Below are 27,599 nucleotides of genomic sequence, written 5' to 3' on the forward strand. Positions count from 1 at the left end.
ACTGTACTTTGGTATTTCACAAGAGAAAAAACTCCATGGAGGTTTGCAATAGGGCTGCATAATGAATCAAAATGAAATCAAAATTGCGATGTGACCTTGTGCGATTATTAAATCACAAAGAGCTTCAATTTAATTAAATGAATAAATAGTCTGCTGGCGCTGCTCGTTTCAAAGTTTATGTGTGTGGCTCTGTCCTGTTTGTATTGTCTTGGTGTATGATTACAGTGTTTTCAGAGAGGAGAAGCACATTATACTGTTGTGTCCCTATCACAAAGTGGACAAGAACAGGTACAGAGTGGACAGGTACAATGTGAATATGAAAAAAAAAAGCATTTTCCCACCTGTTTTGTTTTTTAATTTATTTGTTAGTTTGTTTGTAATTCTATCTGAAGTGAAAAGGTCCAAGTTTAGTTCTTTTTAAGAGGACTCAAGTTTGACCCTTCATAGAGTAACCTTTATATTGGCAGTAGAACATGGGAAAAACATTAAAACATTTTAGTGAAATTTTTGGTTATATCACAAATCCGATTGAAATCGCAATATTTTTCAAAATAATCACAATATGACTTTTTGTCTAAATCGTGCAACCCGAGTTTGAATCAAACGCGAGTGAGTAAATTATGTAATTTTCATTTTTGGGAGGCCTGTCTCTTTAAGTCAGACCTCTATTCATTATGTTCTTGTATTCCATTGAACATTCAAATTCATACACATTCCAAAGAACATTCCACTTTGTACATTTCAACAGAATATCTCTGAATGCTTCCTTTGTCTTCTTACATATGCAGTGTTTGCTCATGCATCTTTAAGGGGGCACATGTCATAGTGCTTTTGAATTCAGCTCTGCAAACTGTCATTTATAGCACCGTTCAAACATTGTGCTGTTCATTTACTGAAATCTGTCATGTTGATGTTTTTTATTTATTTTATCCCCTTTTCTCCCATTTTGGAATGCCCAATTCCCACAACTTGGTAGGTCCTCATGGTGGCACAGTTACTCACCTCAATCCGGGTGGCGGAGGACAAGTCTCAGTTGCCTCCACTTCTGAGACCATCTTATTACGTGACTCGCTGTGAATGACACTGTGGAGACTCCGCATGTGGAGGCTCATGCTACATTCTGCGATCCACGCACAACTTACCACATGCCCCATTGAGAGCGAGAACCACTAATCACGACCTCGAGGAGGTTACTCCATGTGACTCTACCCTCCCTAGCAACCGGGCCAATTTGATTGCTTAGGAGACCTGGCTGGAGTCTTATTCAAGACTTCAGGGGTGGTAGTGAGCATCAGAACTCACTGAGCTACCCAGGCCCCCTCTGTCATGTTGATGTTAACAGTTCACCATGCCTCCTCCCACAGTATATAAAGTGATAAGGTATCTTCACATGGTCTATTGCGCTTTTAACCCTGATTAGCCTGAATTTTTTTATTTGTTTTAATCCACATCTGCAAAATCAACCACAGTTGCTATAGGAACTAGGAGTATCTTTTTTTTACCTGTCTCTAATGGCTGATACTCATTGCACAGGCGCCATAAATTAATTCTTTGTGATTTTCTCCATAACAGTTGTAGGTTTAGTACCATTCATAAAAGAATGCAGGTGAGCCAGCCTTGTTCATTGACATTGTTTTAGAGAGCGAAGGTGTATATTATGGCGCTTTTCCACTACACAGTACCAGTTCGCCTCGGCTCAACTCGACTCGACTTTGTTTGGTTTTCCACTGTGTAAAAGTTGTACCTGTACCTGCTTTCGGGTACTTTTTTTCGTACCACCTCCGGCGAGGTTCTGAGCGGGCTGAGGCGATACTAAAATGTGACGTAAAAACAATGCCGACTGCTGATTGGTCAGAGAGAATCGTCACTATTCACTGCGTCATCATTGCGCAGCCAGACGGAGTATCCAGAATAACTCCGCCATTTTTAAATAGTTTGCACAGATATAGCCTACAAAACTATTATTATGGCACAGCGGGAGCGCCATTTACAGATGGCACTCGATGATGCAGCACATGCCCGAGAACTCGAAGCAGCTTTAAGGAGAGAGGAGATTGCTGCAGTGTCGTCCTTCAACCAGGCCTTTCTGGGAACCCTGAGCCAGCTTGTCCAGGCACTGAACCGGCGGGATGCTGTTCCACCGCCCCTGGACTGAAACCCCTTTGTTTATTTTAATTAAATGTTTGCACTACATGTAACATATGTATATAGTTGGATGTGTGAATTTATATTAATATTATATTTTTTCTATTTGTATGCGTGTTTAAATAAAACCTTTTTGAAACTTATTACAAACAGTGTCTTTTTTGATGGTTTGCTTTTTTACAAGGGTTTGAACAAGTATTTTCAGATTGTATACTGTGATAACCTTTAATGAAAAACAGCAGAGACAACATATTTAATGATAATGTATTTATTTAGCAATTAAAATAACGCATCAGACCCTCTCGTACATCTCTGCCCTCCTCCTCAGCACCCTGTGCCACTGCCACCACAGGCTCTGCTGCTGCAGGTGCATCCCAGTCATTGTCATAGTCCTCTCCATGACTCTCACAAAGGTTATGCAAAGCACAGCAAGTAAGAATCATAGATTTCACAATTGTAACATCACAGTCATTTCTTTTCATGAGGCAACGCCACCTTCCCTTCAGTCTACCAAAAGCGTTTTCAACCACTATCCGTGCTCGACATATTTTCTTGTTGTAGATCTGCTGTTCTACTGTCAGCCGTCCAGTGTCAGTGAATCGGTAGCTCGGTTGAAAGCCCAAACAGGCGGTCTGCCGTGGCGACTTTGCAAAGCTAAACAGATCTGAAACACATAAACCATGCACATTTTAGTACGTAATACTGGTAGCTATAAAGTTGATTAAATACTTTGCATATAGTATAGTATTTACACATATGCAAACGTTAGCTATGTTAGCATAACTTAACCTCTTGCGTCGGCTGTGAACAACCGGATTCGTCTCAGTAGTCTGAACTCTGTAGTAATTCCCAAACTCTCCTGTTTTTTTCAGCAGTGTTTCGTTTTGCTGCCCTCAGCCTCTCATGAAACAACGTTTGTCTTCTTGCTGTGAGAAACAGCCACATCCCGAGGATCAAAAACAGCATACACTCGATTTCCTCCATTGTCCTGTGTGTGTGTGGGTAGCGGATGTGTGTCGCGTATAAGATTACGTCTCGGCAGTTTCCTGCGGTGTCGCTATGACGACCGGGTATTATTTGTGGCGGTACTGTCTGCAATGGAAAACGGAGCGAAAAGCGAGCCGAGTCGAGGCAAGCCGAGGCGAGCTGGTACTGGTAATGGAAAAGCGCCATTAGTGTCAGTCACAGGCAGACAAGAAAATTGTGCCTGTACTCATCCTATCTCCCTTTAAATCTACAAATAGCATGCTTCTTATAAAAGTTCCTCACCACATGTCTCCCCCCCATTGCAACGTATGAACTATAAATGACACTATTTGAGAGGAGCGCCGACACGTCGCCTATGTCAGCGAGATATCTAGAATGTTAAATATCTGGACCAGTCTGCAATTCCAAATCAATCCCGCAATATGAAATAAGTTTTGACTGAATACAACTGCAGCGTTTACATACAGCCAATGATAGAGCAAGAAACGGGGCAAGGGAAGTTTCAGTGGGAGGAGTGCTGATGTACCTGCAACAGAACATCAACTAACATGGCTGCAGTGTCAAGAAAGTCTCATTGGACCGAAGAAATGGAGGAAAAATTAGTGGAACATTGGCTGGAGCACCAGTGCCTATTTGATGTTTCCTCTGAACTGTACCACAACCGGGTGGAGAAAGAGAAGAGTTGGAGAGAAATGCCCAATTCTCTTGGACAGTGAGTTAAGCAAATAGGTAGATTTTACAGTAGGAGGTACTTTTTCATATTGTAACCAATAAAATATATGATGCCTTTAGGCGATTAAAAACATACAAATCATAATTTGAAATGCATAACATATGATCATGCATTTGTTTTCGTATCTCGTATCACTTCTCGCGTGTACTCTGTTTTGAAACGTAATTTGGAGTCCATGCAGAGTCGTCAGGGATTCGTCAATAGTGAAATATTTTGTAATGTGTCACCCTATCGCCGATTCCTCGTGTAATTTTAAAACACTACGACTTCCATAACAAGACAGACAGATGTGTAATATGAACGGTACCACGATCTGACATATTTGATAGTCGTGTAGTGTGTAGGAGGCATTAAGGTCATAAGACTTTGTGGAAGTGCAACCAGTGCTAGGCAGTGTTTGGTACTTATTTAAAAAGATTTAAAGACAAACACAGTATGGTGCTAGCCACACCCTATTGTAAATGTGCAATGTACGATAGTTCACCTCGGATTGATTGAGTTATGCCACAGGAGTCATCCCAACATGACTTGAGCTACAAATGGCAGGATTTTCCAGGAACAGAGGGCTGCTTTCTTGTCCCTTCTGTCTTGACATGAATCATGCTACAATGCTGACTGTGGGGCAGTTGACCAAGGTACCATTTGTTATCTAAGTAGACACATGCGAACATGAGTGTTCATGATGTGTAGATCGGAGTATTTGCATTCCTACTGCCTTAGCTCTAGGAATTCACAACCAAGTTTTATGACCGGGCTGTGCTTTTCTTAAATGTCGCTGTCATAAAGAAAGTATGTATTGCCAGTGTTATGGATCAACTGGGGATCATGTTAACTGGGGATGTGCGCGTGCTTTTGAATAATTTTACTTGCCTTTTCAGCTGATTCGTTCATTGTGAATTGTCAATGAGTAAAGATATTTTGCACTTAATAAAAAATGTTAGTATCATTATTAAACAAAATTGTTTCATCGATTTCTGTTCCAATAAATTTGACACAATTTTAAGACTGATACGAATGGTTTCACAATGGGTAACATCTTGTTTCTCTTGTTAAAGCGGGACATTGGTTTGAATGGGAACTGGCGATTACACTTGTCAGACCAGTAAATTGCATGTGGAATTATTTTATATACAACACTAAAGCATCATCAGCCATTTGATCCATAACACCATAACCATAATTTTGGTTCTTTGAGAATTTAAAGGACCTCTGTGATGTCATGAGAGATTATTCAAAAGCATTACTCATGGTCCGTGTAGGTTGTCCTTTTAAAATATAGGCACCAAATAGGCTCTTTGTCTTCAACTTTTATGTGTTGTAAACTTACCCAATAACTTTCAGTATTTGTGTTTTCAGATAATGTATACAGTAAGTATGTCAACTGTCCCTCCTTTCCTTTTGTCAATGTAAGACAAGGACTGATGTGTAATTTCCTTTGAGGTGACTTCTCATTGTTCTGAAAGGCTGGGTTGGCCTCTGATAGGCAACTCTCATTTTCAGTCTCTTGGCCTCCTTTCCTCCTCCCATCATGACTTTTGCCATTTAGATCCCCTTTTAATAGAAAGTAAACACAGAAGTAATTGTCATTATGCGCTGTGCTGAAGCTGTTGTCTTTGTGTTTAACTTGTTGTATTTGCAGTGCTTTGGGAGGAACTCTGGAATATTAATGCATTTATGATTAAATTATTTCTTCATGGGGAAGATGGATGTTTCCAAATTGTAATACCAAAGACTTATTTTACTAACTGGGCAGCCAGATATCTTTATAAAATCTCTGTCTGAGCAATTACTCCATGATTAAGCTGTATTCCACTTTGCTCTATATTTTCATAGTAGGGCTGAAATGATTAGTCAACATTGTTGACAATAAAAAATATTGTCTACAAAAATATTCGTTATCGAATAGTCGTTTGATCTCTTTTAATGTAACATGAGATCACATTAAACTCTAATGATGTTGCGTGAGAGCAGCACTGCAGCTTGTGCCTGACTGAACAGAGAAAGAATTACACAGCTCACAGTCCAGACGCACTCTAAACTTTCCAAACAGCTTCAGGTGATGTAGATCGCTAAGTATGAGGGAATTATAATGCAAACATACAAAATAAGTAAATACAGAAGCAATCTCTTTGTGGAATAAGTGGCGCTGGGGCAAAACTGTCGAGCGTCTTTAAAGGGAACACCCAGCCATTACGTCTTTAATGCAGTTATATTTAATGCGTTATAGCTTTATTAAAGTTCAAATAATATGGAAGCAGATCATGTAAATAACTACAAACTTCGTATCTGGCATTTCTCTATGCAGTCAGCGCCTCTTATATGAGTTGTGCGAATGTCCCGATCTACTGTAAGGGGGAGAGATTGAAACCGCATTTGACTTATGACCACTCTTTCACAGGGACGCTCATCCCTTGAGCAGTCATGCTTAATGCAACTAGATTATAACATGATGGCTCACAACTTATTGAATCATAATATTTGTAACTGCATTTCTGATCATGAAGGAAATTGGCAATATGCAGCTTTATTAATTGGGTAGAATTCTTTTTTTTTTTTTTTATGAGTTAAAAAGTGATTGAAGTGAACAGAAAGGTGAGAGAGGGAGGTCTTCTCCCATTATACACTGCAACAAAATATGTTTATGATTTGTTTTTGTTTTGGCTTGTTTTCCAATGTAAATATCTTAAACTCCTATAAAACAACGTACATTTTATCTAGCAGCTATACTGCTCAGAGAAAAATCTGAGAATGTTGAATATCATATTAAGAATACAAATATTTTAAAATATCTAAAAATCCTTTACAATAAAGATGCATTAATTCAAGAAGCAGCATATAAAATATTTAGACATAGTTTTAAAGAATAGATCTTGAATAGAAGTATTGTATATATTTTGTCTTTACTGCACTCACAGAAGTATAACCAACTGAAAGAAATACAATTGTATACAAAATACACTTATATTTAAGATACATTCTCTTAAAGCAAGTCTAAATATCTTATATGTTGCTTCTCAAGTAAATGTATCTTGTTATAAGGATCTGTAGATTATTTTAAATAGAAAACAAGACAAAAACACTTGATAACAATAGGATTTTTTGCAGTGAATTTCTTTTACTCAATTAAACTTGATAAAGTATTTTTTCCCTTTAATTCAGTGAATGTCATTTAGACATATTTTTAAAAGATGATTTTGTCATGGGGCCTGAGTAGCTCAGTGAGTATTGACGCTGACTACACAAGCCTTAGCTTCTTCTGAAATCATCCAACAGCTAACCCAACATATTTTAAGAGTGGATTTTACCACGTGAGGCTTGACATCTCTCAATGGGATGAGGCCACTCAAGATAAGTCCATGTTGGATAATGTATTCACCTACCAAATCTCTAGGATCAGAGTTTTATGACATATTCATATGTTGAAGTATCTTTGGCACAGAAATAGGCCACTGGCAGATCTTGCTAACACACCCGTATAAACCATATCCACAAGCATACTGATCCAACAGCTGAGTGGCATGGCATTCCAAAGCTCTTTGGCTGTAGTTGGCCCACACCATCGGCCATTAACACCTGCTGCCAAATGGGATATTCTTTGTATTTCCACATTTTACTGAGCAGTGCATACTAAATGTGCACCCCTTTTATTTAAAGGTCCATTTAAATAAGAACACATTGGTGTGTCCTTTACAAGTAACCTACCTTTTGACAAAGAGACATGAGGTGGAAAGTATGAGCTTGAGAGATGTGTTATTGCTGGGTATTGTCTAAGCTCCAATGTACACAAGCTCTTGCTCAATGGCTTGCTGTCATCGGGTGAGGCAAACATGTCCAACTTGTGCTATGATTCCTGGTCTATTTGCTTAGCTCCTCTAATGTTTGCAATAAGGCAATCTGTGAAAAAAAAAATTATTAAATTATTATTTTTTTTTATATATATATATATATAGAGGGGGAGAGAGATTTTTTTTTTGGTGGTGGTGGTGGCCGTAACCTTCCCCTGTAGGATCAGGGACCACTGTGGAAACTGGGTTATTGTGCTGCATGAACAGCCATTTGGCTTTTACAAATGCTCATGACCGTAGCCGGAATGTAATACATTGGAGTGTGTTACAAAGATCCAAACCAAATCTTCTGCAAAAGATTTAAAAATTTGGGCCTGTTGTTGCTTATTGGAGTTCGACCAAAAGGTTTGAGTCTGTGACCCAATGCAAACATATGGGTCAGAGAATGTTGTCACCATTCCTGCTGGATGTTACTACGCCCTCTCTTTGTAACTCAAGACCTCATTTGCCTGGTCTGTGTTAAATGGATGTTCTAGAATAGGTTGCAGCATTTAACGCACTGAGGATGCTTAGCACTAAAGTGTTTTTTTTTTTCTCATCCTATGAGCTAATCCCTGTATAATTGAGGGGGCACATTTGCTGTGCTTTAGAGAGGCTTTTAAGAGTGTGGAGGTGTACAGAGTGAAGTACAATGCCGGGACCTGCGTTATCCTTTTATATCTCCCTCAGGTTTGATGGGGATTATGACTGGCTCTATGAACAGTTAAAGTTGTGAGCTTTAAATGTGAGTGGGCTCCAGATTTATCTTGAGGTTTTGACTGAAGGAGGGATACATTAACTGCAAAGGACCATTCATACAGATGGTGATTTGCAGCTACAAAATAACTAGAAAGTAGAGATCCACAAATGTATTGGCAGCCAATATTTATTTGCCTGTTATTGTCCAAACTAAAACCTTTGGCATATCGTCATAAGCATGAAAACACTAATATGTCAAACTGATTACTTAGGCTATTTGTAATTAATAACGTGTGTGTGTGTGTGTGTTTTTTTTTTTTTTTTTTTTTAAACCTACCAAAATAAATTAAATATTGAAAATGTAAAGCATTTTGTCAAAAAGATAATATGAATTTGTAATGTTCATAATATAAATAAATGTAAATGTGAGTTGTCTTGTTCTTCCTCTGCGTCGGCGAATCCTAAAAAAAAAAAAAACTCATCAAGGGTATTACACAATCCAGTATTTTTGTTTTTTGTGGGAGATACAAGAAGATAGATTGATAGAGCTTTGATTGATAGTCCTGAATGAACAGTTAATTTCATGTCGCCAGAACCACCTGGTGTAACAGTCAGACTAGTCTTGGGTCACGCTGGAATGCGTAGGCCTATTTTTGAAAGGGATTTCACTGTTAAGCAACAGTCATCCTTTCAACAAATAACATTATAGTCCAAGAACACTGTTTTTGTCGTTAATTCTAAAATTTGACTACATTGTCTAAAGGTGATTTGTTGCATTAGCAAGACAAGCAGACCATTGTTTCATAAATGGATTGTTTTCCTGCCACTATTTGAAATAAATAAAAAAGTAAACCATTATATTGATTAAAGGAGATTTATGATGGATAAGTCAGAGTGGCTAGAGTTAAATATGCAGTCAAGCCAATGCATTCCCATGGCGATCATGGGATTAAGGGATTGGAAAATTCTCTAAAATTCCGGAAATCTCTAATTTGTGATATCTTACAAATTATTCTTGAAATGCCAAGGTGTAACTTAAGCTTTTGGAATACAAGGTAGGCTCTTTCAATAAGGCCATTTGTCCCCCATCTGTTTCAACGGTTTAAACACGCTTACAGATTTGCAGTTTGTTCTAAGCACATTTTAAAGCACTTGATCACTTTTGGCCAAGTCTTTGGCGTAATTCACCTTCCACACTCCCCATTACCCATCTTCTCTGTTTTGATTTTTTGGAGGTGTTACAAGTAACATTTTAGCAGAGCAAAACAGTCAACGTACAAGGCCCAAAGAAATTTGAGACGGTCACTTCAAACTGTCCATTCTTTCACACCATGCAGCTGTTTCTATAGCCTCTTTTTATTTCAAAGGAAGATGGATTGGCACATGGGTAATCGGGGAAAGTGTATCCAGATATCAAGAAGGACTGTTGTCATGGCAGACTACATGCAGGTCTTCAGTAAATGTCTGGTCTGCCTGCAGAACAATGGTCCCTGTCTCTGCGTGACACCAGCCTGTTGTGTGCTTGGCTCATCAACTCCTGACCTAACATCCGAATGTCTGTGACAGGCAGCGAGATGTACAGAAGATGTGCCTTGTCACTGTGACCCACATAGCAGGCCACACAGTGTGTGACACATGGATCTGGTTCAAAGCGAGACCATGAAAGGGCCCTATTTTAGCTATGCCGCTTCTCTCCTCGTGTTGATTTGTCTCTGTCTTGCTCTCTTTTTTCTCTTTTGCATTCCTTTTTGCTCCTGTATTGTTCTAAGTTGTATCTATAGCTCCAGTTAGGCACTAGGATAGTTTGGCCTTACTTTTTTGAGTGTTGTATGAGGACAAGTTTTCCGAGCATGGTCAAGTCCACTCTGCATTGAGTTGTTGTGCAACAATTTCACATCTTGTCTTTTCCAGGTGCAGTGCCATACAGTGATATGTGATGAAAGCTATTTATTTCATGCAAAATGTTTTACTTTATCAGCCTCACCAGCATTTTGTTGATTGATTGGTTTGTATTTCTGTTGGGTCTTGCTAGGTAGCCTCACCCATAGTAAATTCCCTTTTATATGCGTCCCAAATCGCACACTTCTGCACTATTCTATACCATTTTGTAGTGTAAGTAGTGCGAGAAGTACAGTGGTTATCCATTCAGAATAGGTTTTCTACCACCGTGATCAATGTGTGAATGGGCCATTAGAAACTCGAACCGCTAAGGGGTGATATAACCATAGAATTGCAACAGGCCAGAGCTAAATGCCTCAAAGATGATTCTCCCAATGTAATGATCATTCAGTTGGAGGCAGTAAGTGCAAGTTAAGCACAAGAGATTATTATCATTTGTGAGTGTTTTTATACATATGCATTGACATTATGAGTGATCATCATCATTAGATTACATATTCAAACAATTGTGACTTCCAAAAAAATGTTAAGACTCTTAACCTGTGCTTTCTTTTAATGTGCTGATAGCCTATCATATTTTCTATTTTTAAACAGGATTATCAAATGTGAATGAATTAATTTATATGCATACCATTGTGCCATATTATGCCATACTCTCCTGGCAATAAAAACAAATCTTTATTTATGGGAGCAGATTACTTATCAAATGAAATATTGTAAAATATTTGAAAAAGAATGACAATTTTCGATTATATGAATTAGAGTGGTAGTTAGTACTGTGACCACATTATTTATATAATATATATAATATTTGTCTCAATACATGTGTTAGAGTTTTATGCTACACATGTAATAACCAGAAACGCTATGCAGTTCAAACCTGTAGGTTATGAGATTTGTTATTCATTATCTATCGTGGTATTTTATATAATATGTAGTTAATATTTGCTATTAATCAATGTTGCCGCAGAGTGATTGTTTTTTGGTGTGATTATTTGTGTGTGTTGTGAGTGTCGCTCATTGCTGCATTTGCTGTATTATTTTCTGCATTCTGTTTCTTGACCCCACTGTTAATATTTTCTTCATTACTATTTATAATAAAAAAATTATATAAAGGTTACTATAGTAATATTGTAGTAATCATTATTATTTGGTGGAAAACATAGATTTGATGATGTTAACAATGGTGTTACTACAGTAATATGGTGTTAATATAGTAACCATTTCTAATTCTGTGGTTACAATTATTTTACTACAAAATACCAGGATGATAAAATGGTTATTTTATCTGTAGAGGACATCAGGACAGATCTGTGTTCCAATCAGTTTAGTGCATTATTTAGGACTTTAGAACCCTTTTAACACTTTTTATTGAGACTATTTTCTAGAAACGTTTTTTTAACAGACATACGCTCACCCAGAGCTTCAGCGATTGACGCCTTAACTGGGGGGAGGAGGCGATTCAATATTTTTTATGAGCTGAAAAGGCAAGAATATGACATTACATTAGCAAAATACATTGATAAAATATATTTACACTAACATCAAACAAACTCAGTATGGTTTTATTAATTCTGGCAGTTTGTTCATTCAATTTCTGATTGATTTTATAAAGTCGCATAATATTTGGGAGCAGCATTTTCGACGAGAAAAGGATGTTCAGATGTCATAATATGGCAATCTGACAAGACCATCATATTGTGAATGTGAAGTTAAATTGACATTAACATTGCTTGATAATGTGCACCATTTACACCAAATAAAGAACCTCATTTGAACATAAAGATGCTTGCTACTGATATTGCTGACTAATAGCTCAAGCTAATAATACTGTGTTGTTGAGTTGATCATATTTTTTTTGAACCAGATCAAATCTTCTGCCTTTTTGTAATTTTTTAGATTTGTTTTGCGTTAATCTGCCATTCGAGCTAATTGTACCACCTATTTTCATCTGTACAAAGATGGCAACATTATGTAGTAAGTTTATTCAGAACTCAGCCCCAGTTAAACCATAACACCGGAGAATGACGTAGAGGGAACCTCCACTTACACAGCGCGGCAGCGGCAGCAAGCGTGATGAAAAAACAAGGAGAACAAATCTTGCTGAGACATCATGTTCTTTAGTTACGCTTGTCGCAGGGCTCATTGTCTCTGTTCGCTCTGCTTCAGTGTGCGCAATGCAATGTGACAAATGCAATAATGTTCCACACTATTGCGAATTCCACTCACGCTATTGTAGGCTACTGTATAATGTAATTAAGTTGAAGAATGTAATCATTATGTAATCATAAACGCTGCCGCCCGATGCGACTGTATCACAAATGATTGTACCTTAAATATTTGGCCGACATATAGAAGTTAAATACCATGTATACAGTATATGACCTACAATGATCTTACAGGACATGGTAGCAGTGCCAGCCACAGCGCAAAATATATTTTTGTGAATCTTCTGGATTTAGTTTACTTTCTACATGTATCCAAACAGACAATAAGGTGAGTTCCCACGATTAGCAGGAGAAACAGTATAAGGTGACACGAGCAAACAGTCCCTGAGCTATCAGTCCACAAGTTCAAAGAACTTCAGTTTTGAACTACTCCTAAAAACAAAATTATTTATATATATATATATATATATATATATATATATATAATATATATGAGCATGCAAGCAAGCAAGCAGGTCTAACTAACACTTTTAGTCTAAAACTGCCGAATGGCCTGGTCAGGTGTAACACGGGTTAACGCAGTTTACACAAATGCAGCAAAAATAAGTGTACTTTAAGTAACCGGATGATGCACTTTTTCAAAACAGAGTGTGGAATGTTGGTCACTTCCTTGCCGTAGATAGCGAAAGGGGCAGAGTTACCTGGCTGTGCTGCTGGCCGGAAAAAACTGTTGAAATGAAGAATGTAGCAGCTAGGGAAACTTCAGTGGATACATTACCTTACAAATGTTAGTTGAATGCCTTACCATCACCCCAAGCTGTTGAACTGAGATTGGCTAACGCGCTAAAGCTAGCGGCAACACATCACATGCTCTTGAAACGTTGTTTCCATCTGCTGTTAAATGGCGAATGCTTCTGTGTTGTAAAAAAGCGTTAAGGTGTTCCATTTGGGATGATATTACACTTTGAAAATTCATACACTACATGCTGAGTGCAAAGTATATTTTATAAGTGTGTAGTGTTTAGGTTCAAAATCCTGCTTCACATAGGTCTAGCGTTAGTGCGGATAGACAAATTAATCTGAAACTTATCAGCTTGTGCCTGGTCAGGACACTGAGTTGGAGCCTAGCTTTGCTCATAGAGATACTTTCTCTAAAGCAGACTGCAGTTTGATAGCTCCATTGTCTTTATTTACATTTTTGTATGGAGGGAAACCATTATTGAGCCGGCTAGTGCAGATGAGGTCAAGACGGCAACCTCCTAAGACCTGATGCAAATGGCTTTTGAAAATGGAAGCACTTAAACTGTGAATGGCATCATGTTAGTGAGAGAACTTGGCTATGCTCTATGGCGAATCTATGTTGCTCACTGGTTCCTGACCTATGAACCTAATTAATGATTAACTGAGAGAATACATTTTGCATTTTTTCTAGGACACTAGTCCTTAAGTCTCAACCCAGACACATTTCAACAAAGAAATGGAAAATGGGAAAGCCCTTCACCTTGACCTCAAAACTTGACCAACTAAACTGGTCATTGGAAGATAATGGAATTATATAAATCATTCTCTCCACTAAGGCTCCAAATCAACCCCCGGGGGGTGAATTGCACTTCCTAAAAATTGGGTCACACAGAACACATGGCCCTCGTTACGAACCGCCTGTTAAATGCTGATTGATGATAAACCTTTGCATTTGAGGGGTGAACAATAAAGTTTTGGTTTTCCCTTACTAATGAACTACTAGTTCAGCATTATCTGCCTGCTTTAAATCTAGATGAAGCTGTCTTGGTTTTGCAGTAAGCTTTTGGGGTTAACTCTTCACCTTTATGCAAAGCAGATGCTCAACTGCTGCACTTTTCCCTTTCATTTCCTCTTTCATTGCTCATCTCTTTAAAAAAAAAAAAAAACTCAAGCCCTCTGCAGCGTGATGACTCAAGTTCATGATTGGCACTGAATCTCGCCATAGGAGGTTATCAGCAACACTGCTTGCAGGGCAAAGCAATCACTGCTGAGCACAAGCCTCTCTCACTCCAGTCCTGACTGAAGAAAAGCCTGTCTTTAAGTTTTCACTCCTGTTACCCTTTCAGTTGGATGGTTTGCTTAAAGTGACTATATTCTGCCCTTTTTGAGCATTAAATTGAGTAAAGGAATATTTCAAATTGAATGGCAGGGAAGTCTGGTATTTGGTAAATGAAAAGGCATTAGCTGCACCGGTTAGGAAAATTGAACTGATGACCCGGACATCATATGACCGGAATGAGAGAGATCCAGTAAACATTTTAATCTTGTAAACATGTCGTCAAGATCTTACCAGCTAAGCAACTCTTTTTCTTTGTAAGAAGGTAAAAAGAACTTGATTTAAAATTTGCAACACAAAACAATACTCAATTTTTGATTATTGCCATCAGCTCTGACACTTTGTTCTATTATTGGTTCATTTCCTAAAATGAAGTTCTGCTTTATAGATTTGTTATACGTCTTTGAACCTGAGGGCCAAAATGAGTGCACTGATTTAGATTCCAAGTATTCAGATGTCAAATGAAAGTCTTATGATGTTTACAATGGTTTGCAACAGCGAGAGTTCAGCAGTTGTAAGATGAGTCGCCGGGTAAGTCTATGTAATAGGGATTTTTAAACCCATGATCAGCCATCCTTTTGGCTCTCGAAAACACCCAGAAGGCTCCAAGTTGAGCGAGTGCCGTCTTTCCACTGTATCAAGCATCATATGAAACAAAGGCGATTCATTTCTGCTTAGAGGATGTGGTTCATATTTGTTATGATGTATTAAACTCATGTCATGGCCATTACTAAGTGCTGCTGGAAAATGGAACACAAGCTTTCAGGCAGTCATGTGATGCAGTCCGTCCATAAGACGGGCAACTCTTATGTTATCAGAACATAACAGCGGTTAAGCTGATTATTCCATCGCTCTCTCCACGCACAATTAACGGGCCCGAACATTTTACCTCTTTGAGGTCCAGAGTATGTTTTGCTATAATTTCTCTTGCTTAATTTGTGAAAAGTGTTGAGTATTTTATATACTGCAGTAAAACATGTGAGGGTTGTTAAATGTTTTTTTTTAGGATCAGAGTTTGACTGGCACCCATTTTGGTGAAATATGAATCCTGTAAAGATTGTAGGTAATGAGGGTCCCCCTGGAGGCCAGAATCTTGTCTTTCCATTATATCCAACTAAGTGCTCTGCATGCCTGTTAATACAGCTTCACAATCACTTCAGAAAGTACAGCAACTACTACAGTGTATAATGATGCTTAACTTCTCAATGACTGTTAGACTAGAGCCAGAATCATTCCTGATCAGTGGATTCCCATTAAGATGATGATATTTTTCCCCCGGAATTTCACAGTGCAAAGGAAAATGTGAATTAACCTTTACTGTTGTGGAAACAAACCTCCGACCAGTTAGGTTAAAAAGTTACCTACAAAGCCAGGTAGCTACATATAAATACAATTGAGGTGACATAAACTAGCTTGCTCAGTAATATTCTCTTCAACTGTTGCAATGACATTAGTTTACCTGAAAGAGAACTGACTGTAGATGTGTATGGTAATGCTGGTGCACATTCTTTGCATTCAGAATTGCATTATGACACATTTAAGTATGCAACAAGGCTTAAAATTGCAAAACTGGAATCGTTTACAAACTTGTGTAGAGTATTTTTGGGGAATTTGATGATCACAATAACCATCTTCTTGCTGTCTTTGCAGTACAATTGGCTCAACTGCAATACAAGAGACCCAAAACAAGGTTCTGCCTATTGGGTTCCATTTTTGTGGAAACGTAGTGTCCTGGATTTGTGTTCCTAGAAACCAGGGCTCTGAGACAATTTTTTATCTTTCTTGGAACAGGATTGGACCGATGTGACATTTTACAGTGCAGGCATAACAGAGGATGTGATCTTCACTCCACGTGGTGTTAGCGTTATCTGAACAAGGATCGACTGTTCTATAGGATAAAACGAATGAATAGATGATCTGCAACAAGAAGCAGTTTTGTAAACTGTTTGGGAAGTTTCTCTTTAGTATAGATCACTGTATCATAAGATGCATTCATGGCTTGATGCAAATCATTAGATCTGTAGCCTGGCAGACACTGGTTGTTCAGCAGTTGTCTGCACTAGGGTTGCTCAGATACCAACATTTTGGCTTCGGTACGATACTAGCCCTGGTACCTCTGTATCGATACTAACTCAAACAAATTTTTTTATGAAATTACACAGAAAATGACTTGTCTAAAAGAACCTTTGCCTTTTCTGTTTTCCATGTTAAATGTTTTAATGAAATGTTATGATCATGTTGTTTAATCAAATACATACTGTACAGCTTTAATCAAATGAAAATATAATTATTTTATATTTATATATTTATTTATATATATATATAATATAATATACACACACGCGCGCACACACACACTGGCGGCCAAAAGTTTGGAATAATGTACATATTTTGCTGTTTCGGAAGGAAATTGGTACTTTAATTCACCAAAGTGGCATTCAACTGATCACAAAGCAGTCAGGACAATACTGATATGGAAAAACAGCACCATCACTATTTGAAAAAAGCAATTTTTGATCCAATCTTGACAGACCCCATTTCCAGCAGCCATCACTCCCAACGCCTTATACTTGAGTAATCATGCTAAATTGCTAGTTTGGTTCTAGAAAGTCACTTGCCATTATATCAAACACAGTTGATAGCTATTTAGTTCATTAAATTAAGTTTAACATTTTTTTATGTTTGTTTTTGAGTTGCCACAATATGCATCTTTTAAGGTCAATATTAGGTCAAAAATGGCAAAAACCGCTTTCTCTAGAAACTAGTCAGTCAATCATTGTTTTGACGAGATGTTGAAGGCCCATACACAGTTCTAGTTTGAGAAATAGACGTCTCACATGTCCTCAGCTGACAGCTTCATTGAATTCTACCCACTCAACACCAGTTTCATGTACAACAGTAAAGAGAAGACTCAGGGGTTCAGGCCTTATGGGAAGAATTGCAAAGAAAAAGACACTTTTGAAACCGAAAAACAAAAAGAAAAGGTTAGAGTGGGCAAAGAAACAGACATTGGACAACAGATAATTGGAAAATAGTGTTATGGATCTTAACTCCATTGAGCTTTTGTGGGATCAGTTAGACTGTAAGCTGCGTGGGAAGTGCCCGACAAGACAGCCACATCTACGGCAAGTGCTACAGGAAGTGTGGGGTGAAATGTCACCTGATTATCTGGACAAACTGACAGCTAGAATGTCAAGGTTCTGCAAAGCTGTCATTGCTGCACATGGTGGATATTTTGATGAACTCTTTGAAGTAGTTTAAGAGGTTCTGAATTTTATTTATTTATTTTCAAATTGAAAATTTTCATGATGTTAATGTCCTGACTACATTGTGATCAGTTGAATACCACTTTGATGAATAGAAGTACCAATTTATTTCCATTTTGGCCACCAGTGTATATATTATTTTTGGTAAAAAAAAAAAAAAGATGCACAACAGAGCTTAACAGTATTAATTAAAACATTAAATGAAAACAATCTGATTACCTGTGGCAAAATGCTGCCCTGGCTGAATCACAACATGCTGATATTCAGTACACTTGCTTATGTGACATTGTTTACAGATAATAAAACAAATAATATTACCATTTAATATTATATTTTTTGTTACTAATGAGTATTATTGCAACTGCTTTGAATATTACACTTTTATACAGTAGTATAAAATAATATTTTTCTGTCGTAATGTCTTCAATTCCACGCAATCAGTTGAATAGAGCACTCATTTCAGTTAGGGATACCACTTTTTCTAAAGGTGCACTCAATCGTGCACCTTTAACTTTTAAACCCTCATGCTTTATTTTGACATTTTGAACTCTCCAGGAAGTCCTGTATGTGTCTGTTTGTTGGCAAGTTCAGGTATCGGATCGGTGCATCCCTAATTTAGTGGGGCTTTGAAGTTCTTCCTGTTTTTGAAGAGTGTGTATATCAAGCTTCCTGCCACTCACGAGCTGAAATCTCCGAGCTGCAATGGAGAAAGAGTTCATTTAAGAGTTTACAGCCATTTATACACTCAACACAGTGGTCTGTGGCTCTGCTGATGGATTCCATTGGATACACTGCATGAAAATCAAGCATTTGTAATGTCTGTTGTGTTTGTGTACATGCCTGTGTGTGTTGCGTGTGTGTGAAGGAGATGACATGGCATCTTATTCATACTGTGGCATGCAGCACATGTGACTGTATATTATTCATTAAATGACATACTTCTGCTGTTTAATGATCACACTTTAATTATTATTTATCAAATTGTCTTTAATTTCATCTCAAAACTCTCACATTTTGTTAATGTCAGCATACTTTAATATGGTACCGAAATTAACAACAAAATTATATCATACTGTTTAAAATTGGTTGGTAATGGGATATTTCGTTAGTATCGGTATACCGCGCAGCCCTAGTTTGGCACATCTCCATCTTATGGCATTGAAAATTTGCTTTATGGAGCTCTGTGTGAGTCATGAGCTGCAAATGTATCTGACATGGATGTGAAACACTAATCTAAAGTGTTTCTGAGTTCCTGTAACACGCTCCTTGACTAGCTCAGTGTAGCTATATCAAAAGCAGAAACTACAGTTTCATGTACACATAATAAAATGTAATTATTGCAAATAATATGTACATTAATGAGTATGATGTATTAAAATAAAATAAAAAAATATATAAAAAATCTTTCCATTGTATTATCCATTAACCTTCCATTATTACCTGTTAATAAGTCTGTAAGTTGATTTTGAAAATGACACAAAGGAATGGTCAATGCCCATAATCTCAAATGACCAAATATCAACTGATATATTGTTCTATCACTTGATCATGCCAATTTAGAAATTCAAATATTACTCTGCCTCTGTTGTGAACCAGCAAGTTGAATGTTGCAAAGTTCGACACATCTGCCTGAACACTTGACAGGTAACCTTTCTTTTAGGTAGATTCCAAGTGCTTCCTCGGAATACTGAAACATACCAAAAATATTAGAACAATGTTATGTGTCAGAGACACGTACCAAAAATATTAGAACAGTAGGATGTGTCAGAGACACAATGTTTCTTGCAAAGACACACTGATCCTTTAAAGTCTGTCATATAGTGGACCTAAGGATTGCCTGACCAGTAGCACATTAACCATCCCAGAGTTCAGGTAGCCTCTAGTTTTTATCCCCTAACTGTTGAGGTGCGAGTGCATGCTTGCTAAATCCAGTTCTTATCTCCTAGAGCTTTGATCTGCCATTTGTTCCATTCCCCACTGGCATTGCCTATGATAATGATGTGCAGCTCCCTAGCATGAGACATACCAATCCATTTGATATGCCTTTTTACAAATGCAAATCTCTGTGGTTATTCAAGTGTGCTGTTATAAGGAGGTGGCTCACAGTTGCCTCTGTCTCAGCCTGCTCTGCAGATTTGATCCAGTGATCGAAATGACAGTTGTTTTTATTGTTCATTTTGTCCAGTTCAGTGACATGGTCGCTGCTTTATTCCAATTCCCTGTACATCTAGGGGCTTTGGCATATGTGGCTGTCTTTTATTATGTGTGCACCCTACCCACACAAATTCTGAATCCTATCAGATGACACTGTAGCATCCCACATGAATTGACACTGTGGAAACAAAAGCCATTTACTTGCAAGATGGCGCTAGGGGGTCTAAACATTATCTGTCCCTGTACTCTTTAGTACCAAGCCTCTGTGGAAATAGCACTTCTGGTAAAATGGCTCAGCGTTTGAGAAGTAGCTCTGTGTTAATTTGATTTCAGTACTTTAGAGTTGGAATAGTATCCATTATCCTTGTTGTATTAGTATGAGGTTTATTTTCTCAGAAAAGAGCAGGAGCTAGTTTTCTAGAAAGGCTCACTGCTGTATCTGGTTACTGCATTATTTTCTGAGTTGTTTACAGACCGGGGGGCACCGCAGGCGTGTTTATCTCATGCCAGATCAGAGGTGTAGACCTAGTTTTTGTGTGAGTGCGACAGACATGGGTAAACAGCTGATTGTTCTCTGAACTGTGTCTTTGCATAAGGTTAAGTAGATACATACTGGCTAAGCAGAGCTGGAGATAAAAGCTGATGTGTTTGCCTGCAAGTTAGTGAATAGTGGGGAGGGGGATTTGAGGTTTTTAAAAAGAATTTAAAGCTCAGTAGTCATTTATATGATTGATTTTTACTACAATGCAAAAATATTCATGTAATAAAAAAGCCCCATTTTGAGCAGTTTTTTTTTTTAATAGGCTGCAATCAGCCTATTAAAAAAACCCTAATATCTCATCCTTAAGGAATCACTCTAATGTGCTAATTTGGTAATAAAGTGACCTATCTTATTTTCTTAGCACAGCAAACAGTTGTGCTTGTTCATCAAGTGTGGACATCAAAAAAGTTGCTAAAGTATTGAATATACTTCAATTTTCAAAATGGCTTAAATTAAACTAGATTTAACCAGAACAGAGTGTGAATTAGACAGCCCAGATCTACAACAACAAGAGACAAGTAAATCAGAGTCTCTAGTTTCAAAAACAATTGTCACATTTATTTGAAATAGAAAGACTTATGTAACATTATGTATGTTTTTGCTGTAATATCTGATCAATTTAATGCAAATTTGGTAGAAAAAAAGCCCAAGTAGCTTAATTTTTTAAAGAATAAAAATGTATAGTGATTCCTATCTTTTGAACTGAAAATGTATCTCTCTGTAATGCAGAAATAATAAAAAATGGGAATATTGGTTTTGGGAATGGGAATAGATATATGTAAATTCTATGTAGTTGCCTACATTAATTTATATAGCTTAATCTATGTTGTCTATATGTAATCTGCGTTTACTCTTGTAACCAACCCATCATTATATTTATCACATGATTGAGAGGAGCATAAGCACCTGTTTTTATTTTCAGAGGGTTTGGGTGCTAAAATTAAAGCATGTGGTTTGCCAAGACAAGTGTGCATGAGGTGCCAAAGTTAAACACTTCACTTCCTTTTACTCTCTCTCTCTCTATCTCTCTCTTACTCACCCACACACTTGTTTATCCTTCCTGTGTCTTATCTTTATATAGAACCATGAAAGTGAGCAAAAAAACTCAATTAAAGTAGCAATCAATTTCTGTTTTCTTTCCCACCAGACCAGAATAGAGGCTAGCAAAGCTCCAACCCCCTGCATGCAGCAGAAGACCTCTTCCTTTGTCTTGACATATCAGACATTGATTAGATTTTCTACAGACTCAATAAGATGAGAGATAAGATGACCTCTTTTTTCCAGAGAGCAGACCCCTATCACAGTCTCATTCTGCTTAACTTAGTGTTGTGTGGTCTTAAGAACATGGTTTTTAGGCCCACAACATTTTACACAAATATGTTAATGGTAATGCTTCTAGCTACAGAAGCTTGATTTAACACATCATTGTATTCCGAAATGTTTCGGAACAAAATTCATAATGCAGTTCATTCTCAGCATGGTCTCATGGGGCATTATTACTACTATCTTGGTGGAACAACTTTTTAAGAGTCTTGAATCTAATTAATTACATGGTGTCCCGATTAATTATTCGTGATTTAATCGCATTTAAAAATATTTACTGAGAAAGCCCCTCATACAAAAATAATTCAATATATAATGATGAAATAATGATACATAGTTATATTTAAACATTTAAAATTATATAATAAATATATATATATATATATATATATATATATATATATATATATATATATATATATATATATATATATAAATAAAATAAAACAATATGCAGATAATTAAAATTAGTTACATTCCTGTGGCAGAAGAGTTCATCATTCATAATAAAATACAAAAAGCGGCTTTAGAATACAATTTTTTTATTTTTATTGTTTACTACCATATTATTGAACATAAGCCAATCATTGGCATACAGTTCACAGCAATCCATTTCTCAAGTGAATTTGTCAATCAGTTGGAGATTTATTATGAGGGCTTGTTTAAGGTCCTGTCAATGTACACATGCATCAGACATGCTTTTGTAGCGTCTCGGGTGCGTCATATCATAAACAAAATGTTTAGGTCACTGTGTCAATTTAAATATAGTTTAATACTTAGAACACATTTTGAGATCACTTAGTTCAGATTTGCGCTCAAGTGTTTTGAATGCAAGAATGTAATGCATGTTTGTGTTGTTCTGTCTGCTGATGGGTTGATTTCTTCACTTTATAAACTGTGTGTTGCCCATACAGCTGAAGTTTCACTTACTGCCCTCTTGAGTAAACAGGTGGTACTACAAGCTTAAATTTTTCAGGAAGGAATCTTCCTTATTACAGTCCGGGGGTGATTTAATTGCGTAATTTTTTTATCAAATTAATCGCACTAAATTAACGCGTTAAATTGACAGCCCTAGGAGCAAGTTAAAATTTCAACATGTTTAAAGCTTAATATAAGCTGAAAGTATACTTTTTTCTGCATACTGGTCTGTTTCAGCACAGTATGCATGGACTGTCTGATGGCAGCAAAGTGTTTCTAGACATATGTGTACTAAAGAGTATCACAAAGCAGTCTTGGTGTCCAAATGCATCCGTACAGGCTTGTGGTCAAAATAGTATACTTTGAAAGGCTAGAACGCTCGACTTTGCACAAAGTAACATGCGAAAAAACAAAGCATGCATTTGTAGTCATTTGTAGATGACTTCAAATTGGAGGATTATTATCGCCAAAGCACATGGTATGTATTTTCAAAACGGCACATTTGCAATGCATTGGCAAGCTTTTGTGTTTGCATTTGGAAGTACATTTCTGGCTTAATATTTTCATTTAACCAAACAAAGACCACTTGCTGCTATTTTTACATCTTGTGCAAAAGTAATCCATGTTCATTACGTACTAACCCAGGTTTTTGCTCTTTCAACATACTGCCATAAATGCGGTCAATTAAGTTTAAATTGCATAAAATATGGAATATTCCTTTAATTCTGAATGCCCTTGCTTTTACTTTCTCCTTTTAACCTGACAGCTTTTTTTCTCACTGATTTGCCTCACTTTCACGGTTCCTTTCTATTTCCATTGTGCTGTGTTTACACTCTCTTTCCCCATTCTAAGGCTGAATCCCCTTTGCCTCTCTCTTTCTCTCTCTACTATCCTTTGGGATTAGTAGTACTTAATGGCTTGCAGATGCCTGCTGCTAGTACAGTTGTTAGTGCGTTTGGGAAATGAATGACTGTGTCTGCATTAATGTGGCGATAGAATGTAGCTGTCAGCATTCTAGAAAAGCAGCACATCAATGACCAGACACTGAAACTGATACCCAATAGACTGGCTGCATTTAGCTAGAGAATCAATAGGCATTTACATGCACAGAACTATGCTTTAGCTTTTATAACATTAATGTTGCATTTTGCCACTAGGGATACAGGCAGTACAGTCTTTCACAATGGAATTCTCAATCACAATGCATATGATTTAGGCTACCAGGGCCATAAAAAAGGCCACAGAAAAGTAACCCTTTTTTTAATCTTTCCAAAAAGTGCCAGACTAATTTATACTGTAACTGCCGGTTGCCAGAGCAATCATAATAGTGATTAACGATCAGGCTTGTGCACACTGTTTAAACTGCTGATAAGGACTCGCCTGACCGGAACAAAAACATGACATGACGTAAACGCAATGACTCGCATAACACTGGATACCGTTCAACCCAAAAACTCCTGCTGTCCTTAGACATTTTTGATTGGACGGGTCAAGCTCCCTGGATAGAATATATAGTTTTTTGGGGGGAGTGGTTTAGACAGTTGGGGGAGATGATGTAGTGTCATTTTCCATGACTGCAGTTGCACCAAGGTTTTGCTTTTTTATAATCTTATAGGTGCATTGTAAATGTGTGTGTATGGTCTTTACTGTGATAAAGAGTAGGATAAGGGGACCTCTCTATGTCTTTTAAAGTTGATGAGTGTCATCCCCTCCTGTGCTTTATGCTTTGTCTATGGGGACATTTTTGGGAGGTCTAGCTGGAATCTGCCATCGCATAACATTATTTAAAGTGGAAATTACCTCCACTTGCCCCATGAGCCACTCTGTTTAACATAAAGCCATTAGACCCAATTTAAAGCACATCTGTAATACTAATCCAACACTAAATTCTATATGTAATCCATCCTTAACCTATTAAAATCCAATAAATTGCTGTGAAGTATGGATCCCATAATATTCCGCTCATTTGTATGACGTAAGTGACAAAGTCTTATTCTGTTTTTGTCCTTGCAGGATCGGAAGTTGTCGAAATCAGAGCGGCAGCGGTTTAAAGAGGAGGCAGGCATGTTGAAAGGGCTGCAGCATCCAAACATTGTGCGTTTCTATGACTCGTGGGAGTCGCCTTCCAAAGGACGCAAGTGCATTGTGTTGGTGACCGAACTCATGACGTCGGGTACCCTAAAAACGTGAGTAGAGAACATTTACTCCAGTCATCATATTATTGGAAGCCCAGTAACAATTGTTATGAGATTTGGTCATGCATTACATGATGCTGTTCATTTACACATTTAAGAATGGTGCAATAAAAATTAACTACTTATAATTATAATACTACACATTTCTATTTTTGTTTTTTTAGTTATTCTCTGTTCTATTGTTTTCTGTTTTTGATTTTTATTTTCTCCCCTATTTGGCATTCCTAATTCCCAAGTCCTCATGGTGGCGTAGTGACTCGCCTCAATCCGGGTGGCGGAGGACAAATCTTAGTTGCCTCCCCGTCTGAAACAGTCAATCCGCGCATCATATCACATGGCTTGTTGAGTTCCTTACCGGAGAGACCTAGTGTGTGTGGAGGCTCAGGCAATTCTCCGCGGCATCCAAGCACAACTCACCACGCACCCCACCGAGAGCGAGAACTACATTAGCGACCACGAGGAAGTTAACCCAACGTGACTCTACCCACCCTAGCAACCGAGCCATTTGGTTGCATAGGAAGCCTGACTGGAGTCACTCAGCACGCCCTGAACTTGCGACTCCTGGTGTGGTAGTCAGTGTCTTTACTTCCTGAGCTACCCAGGCCCCCAGTTATGCTCTGTTCTAAACTATTTCATTGCAATCTCTAGGAAATTATTATTTTAAAAAAAATCCTTCTTAGAGAATTTCAAATAAATGACAATTCATTCTACAAAAGGTTTGAGAAACCTTCATCATTATTACAATAATAATGGCAACATTGTACGCACACAGTATTTGTAACAAGTACACTTAAAATATTACCCAATATTTTTCTTTTTTTCCTTTCATGTCATTTTTTTCAGTTCACATCGTCCACAGTTGTGAAAATTGTATTGTAGTACAAGATTTAAATGCAACAGCAGATCTCGCTTTCAAACATACTTTTCATAATACCCATGTCCATCAACCCAACAGCAGACCATCCACAGTGGCCGTGATTTATCAGTTACAAAACACACAATCCTAATAGAGCGATTGAGTTAGAACTGTTACTAGAGCGATCGCAGGGGAAGAGTGGCATGTCACCTCTATATGTGGCATGCAGAATGAGCCCTGCTCACTGACCAAATGCTGGAACTACAGTGGGAACACACACTGGACCAGCAGCCCCCTCCTGTGGAGGTGTGAGTTCTAATGTATTACAATTTATTCATGTCAAACAATTACTGAAACGGGAAGACAAAACAGAAACCAGGAGAAACTGCAATTTCATGAGCTAGAAAAGGAAGAATAAGAAACAGTGGCTTTGTTAGACTTGCTTTGTGTGTATTGGCGCCTGGCATGCAAGCAATGTATGGCGTTCTGCATGAATGGTCCTCCACAAAGATAAACGTGTTTAAGGTGTCAGGTAGAAATTCCATTCCATCCCAGAGACACAGCAAGACCATGCCTAGACTAATTATTGTTTCATTACTGTGCATTAATAAACAATCAATATTGTGAAAAATTGTTGCAGGTGTTTTCAAATATGCTTATGCACTAGTTATCCAACAGTACCAGCAGTCATATCACCCTGTAGCTCAAGACCTGTTGCCCACTGAAGCTAAGCAGGATTAAGCCTAGTCAGTACCTGACTAGGAGACCTCCTGGGTAAAACTAAGGTTGCTGCTTGAAGAGGTATTAGGGAGGCCAGCAGGGGGTGCTCACCCTGCAGTCTGTGTAGGTCCTAATGCCACAGTATAGCAATGGGGACACTATACTGTAAAAAGGCACCGTCCTTCGGATGAGACGTTAAACCAAGGTCCTGACTGTGGTCATTAAAAATCCCCAGAACACTTCAAAAATAGTAAGGGTGTAACCCTGGTGTCCTGGCGAAATTCCTCCCATTGGCTCTTATCATGGCCTCCAAATAATTTGTATCCATTAATTGGCTCTATAATTCTACTCTCTCCACTAATAACTGGTGTGTGGTGAGCGTATGGCACACTATGGTGACCGTTGCATTATCCAGGTGGATGCTGCACACTGGTGGTTGTTGAGGAGAGTCCCCTGTTCACTGTGTAAAACGCATTTAGTGTAGTGTCAGAAAAGCACTATATAAATGTAACATTAATTCAATCATTCAACAGAAAATTAGCTTTGCTGTCGTTTATTTTGTATTTGCTTCCGCATTTTGTTTGCACTAGAAGCCTCCATTTGAGGTTGAGGACAGACTATTTTAAATTACGGGCATTACGTAACACCCTGTTAAGGGTGCTCTTGGAGCCCTGGGGTGAGTTGAATGATGAGACTTAGTTACTCTCTCGTGTATCGCCCGGGGACTTACCCTTGGCACAGTTCGCACCTGTCAATCAGCTGCCACACTCGATCAAAGCCGCCCTACCACCACCTTACAAAGCAAACTTTACAGCTAATCTGTTTACACAAATGCTCGAATAACCATATCTCTCTTGCAATGCTGGGCTCTGCCAATCGTCTGCAAAACCAGTTATATTTCAACCCAATCTACGGATGTTTTTCTTGGACAACTCACCATGTGCCCCATGAGCAATATTAATCAACCACTTTTGTCATCTGTTATGAGAAGAGAAGGTGTGTTTTTTTTATTTTTTTATATAGGGCACTCCTTGAATTTGATTTCTAAGTGCATGCCAGTCAAATCTTCGGTCGTCTGGATGGTGACCCTCTCT

The 27,599-nt window shown here is 37.9% G+C and overlaps 1 protein-coding gene across 2 annotated transcripts in view; it reads left to right on the plus strand.

The window, feature by feature from the left end:
• Positions 1–27,599, plus strand: part of wnk1b (WNK lysine deficient protein kinase 1b) — a 106,661-nt gene that overhangs the window by 34,640 nt on the left and 44,422 nt on the right. For both annotated transcript variants that reach the window (XM_052118321.1, XM_052118320.1), the window contains exon 3: positions 24,748–24,920. In XM_052118321.1, the coding sequence (XP_051974281.1) occupies positions 24,748–24,920 (173 nt within the window). The remainder of the gene's footprint in view (positions 1–24,747; positions 24,921–27,599) is intronic.

Source organism: Xyrauchen texanus, chromosome 45 (assembly GCF_025860055.1).
Source record: "Xyrauchen texanus isolate HMW12.3.18 chromosome 45, RBS_HiC_50CHRs, whole genome shotgun sequence".
Lineage (NCBI taxonomy): Eukaryota > Metazoa > Chordata > Actinopteri > Cypriniformes > Catostomidae > Xyrauchen > Xyrauchen texanus.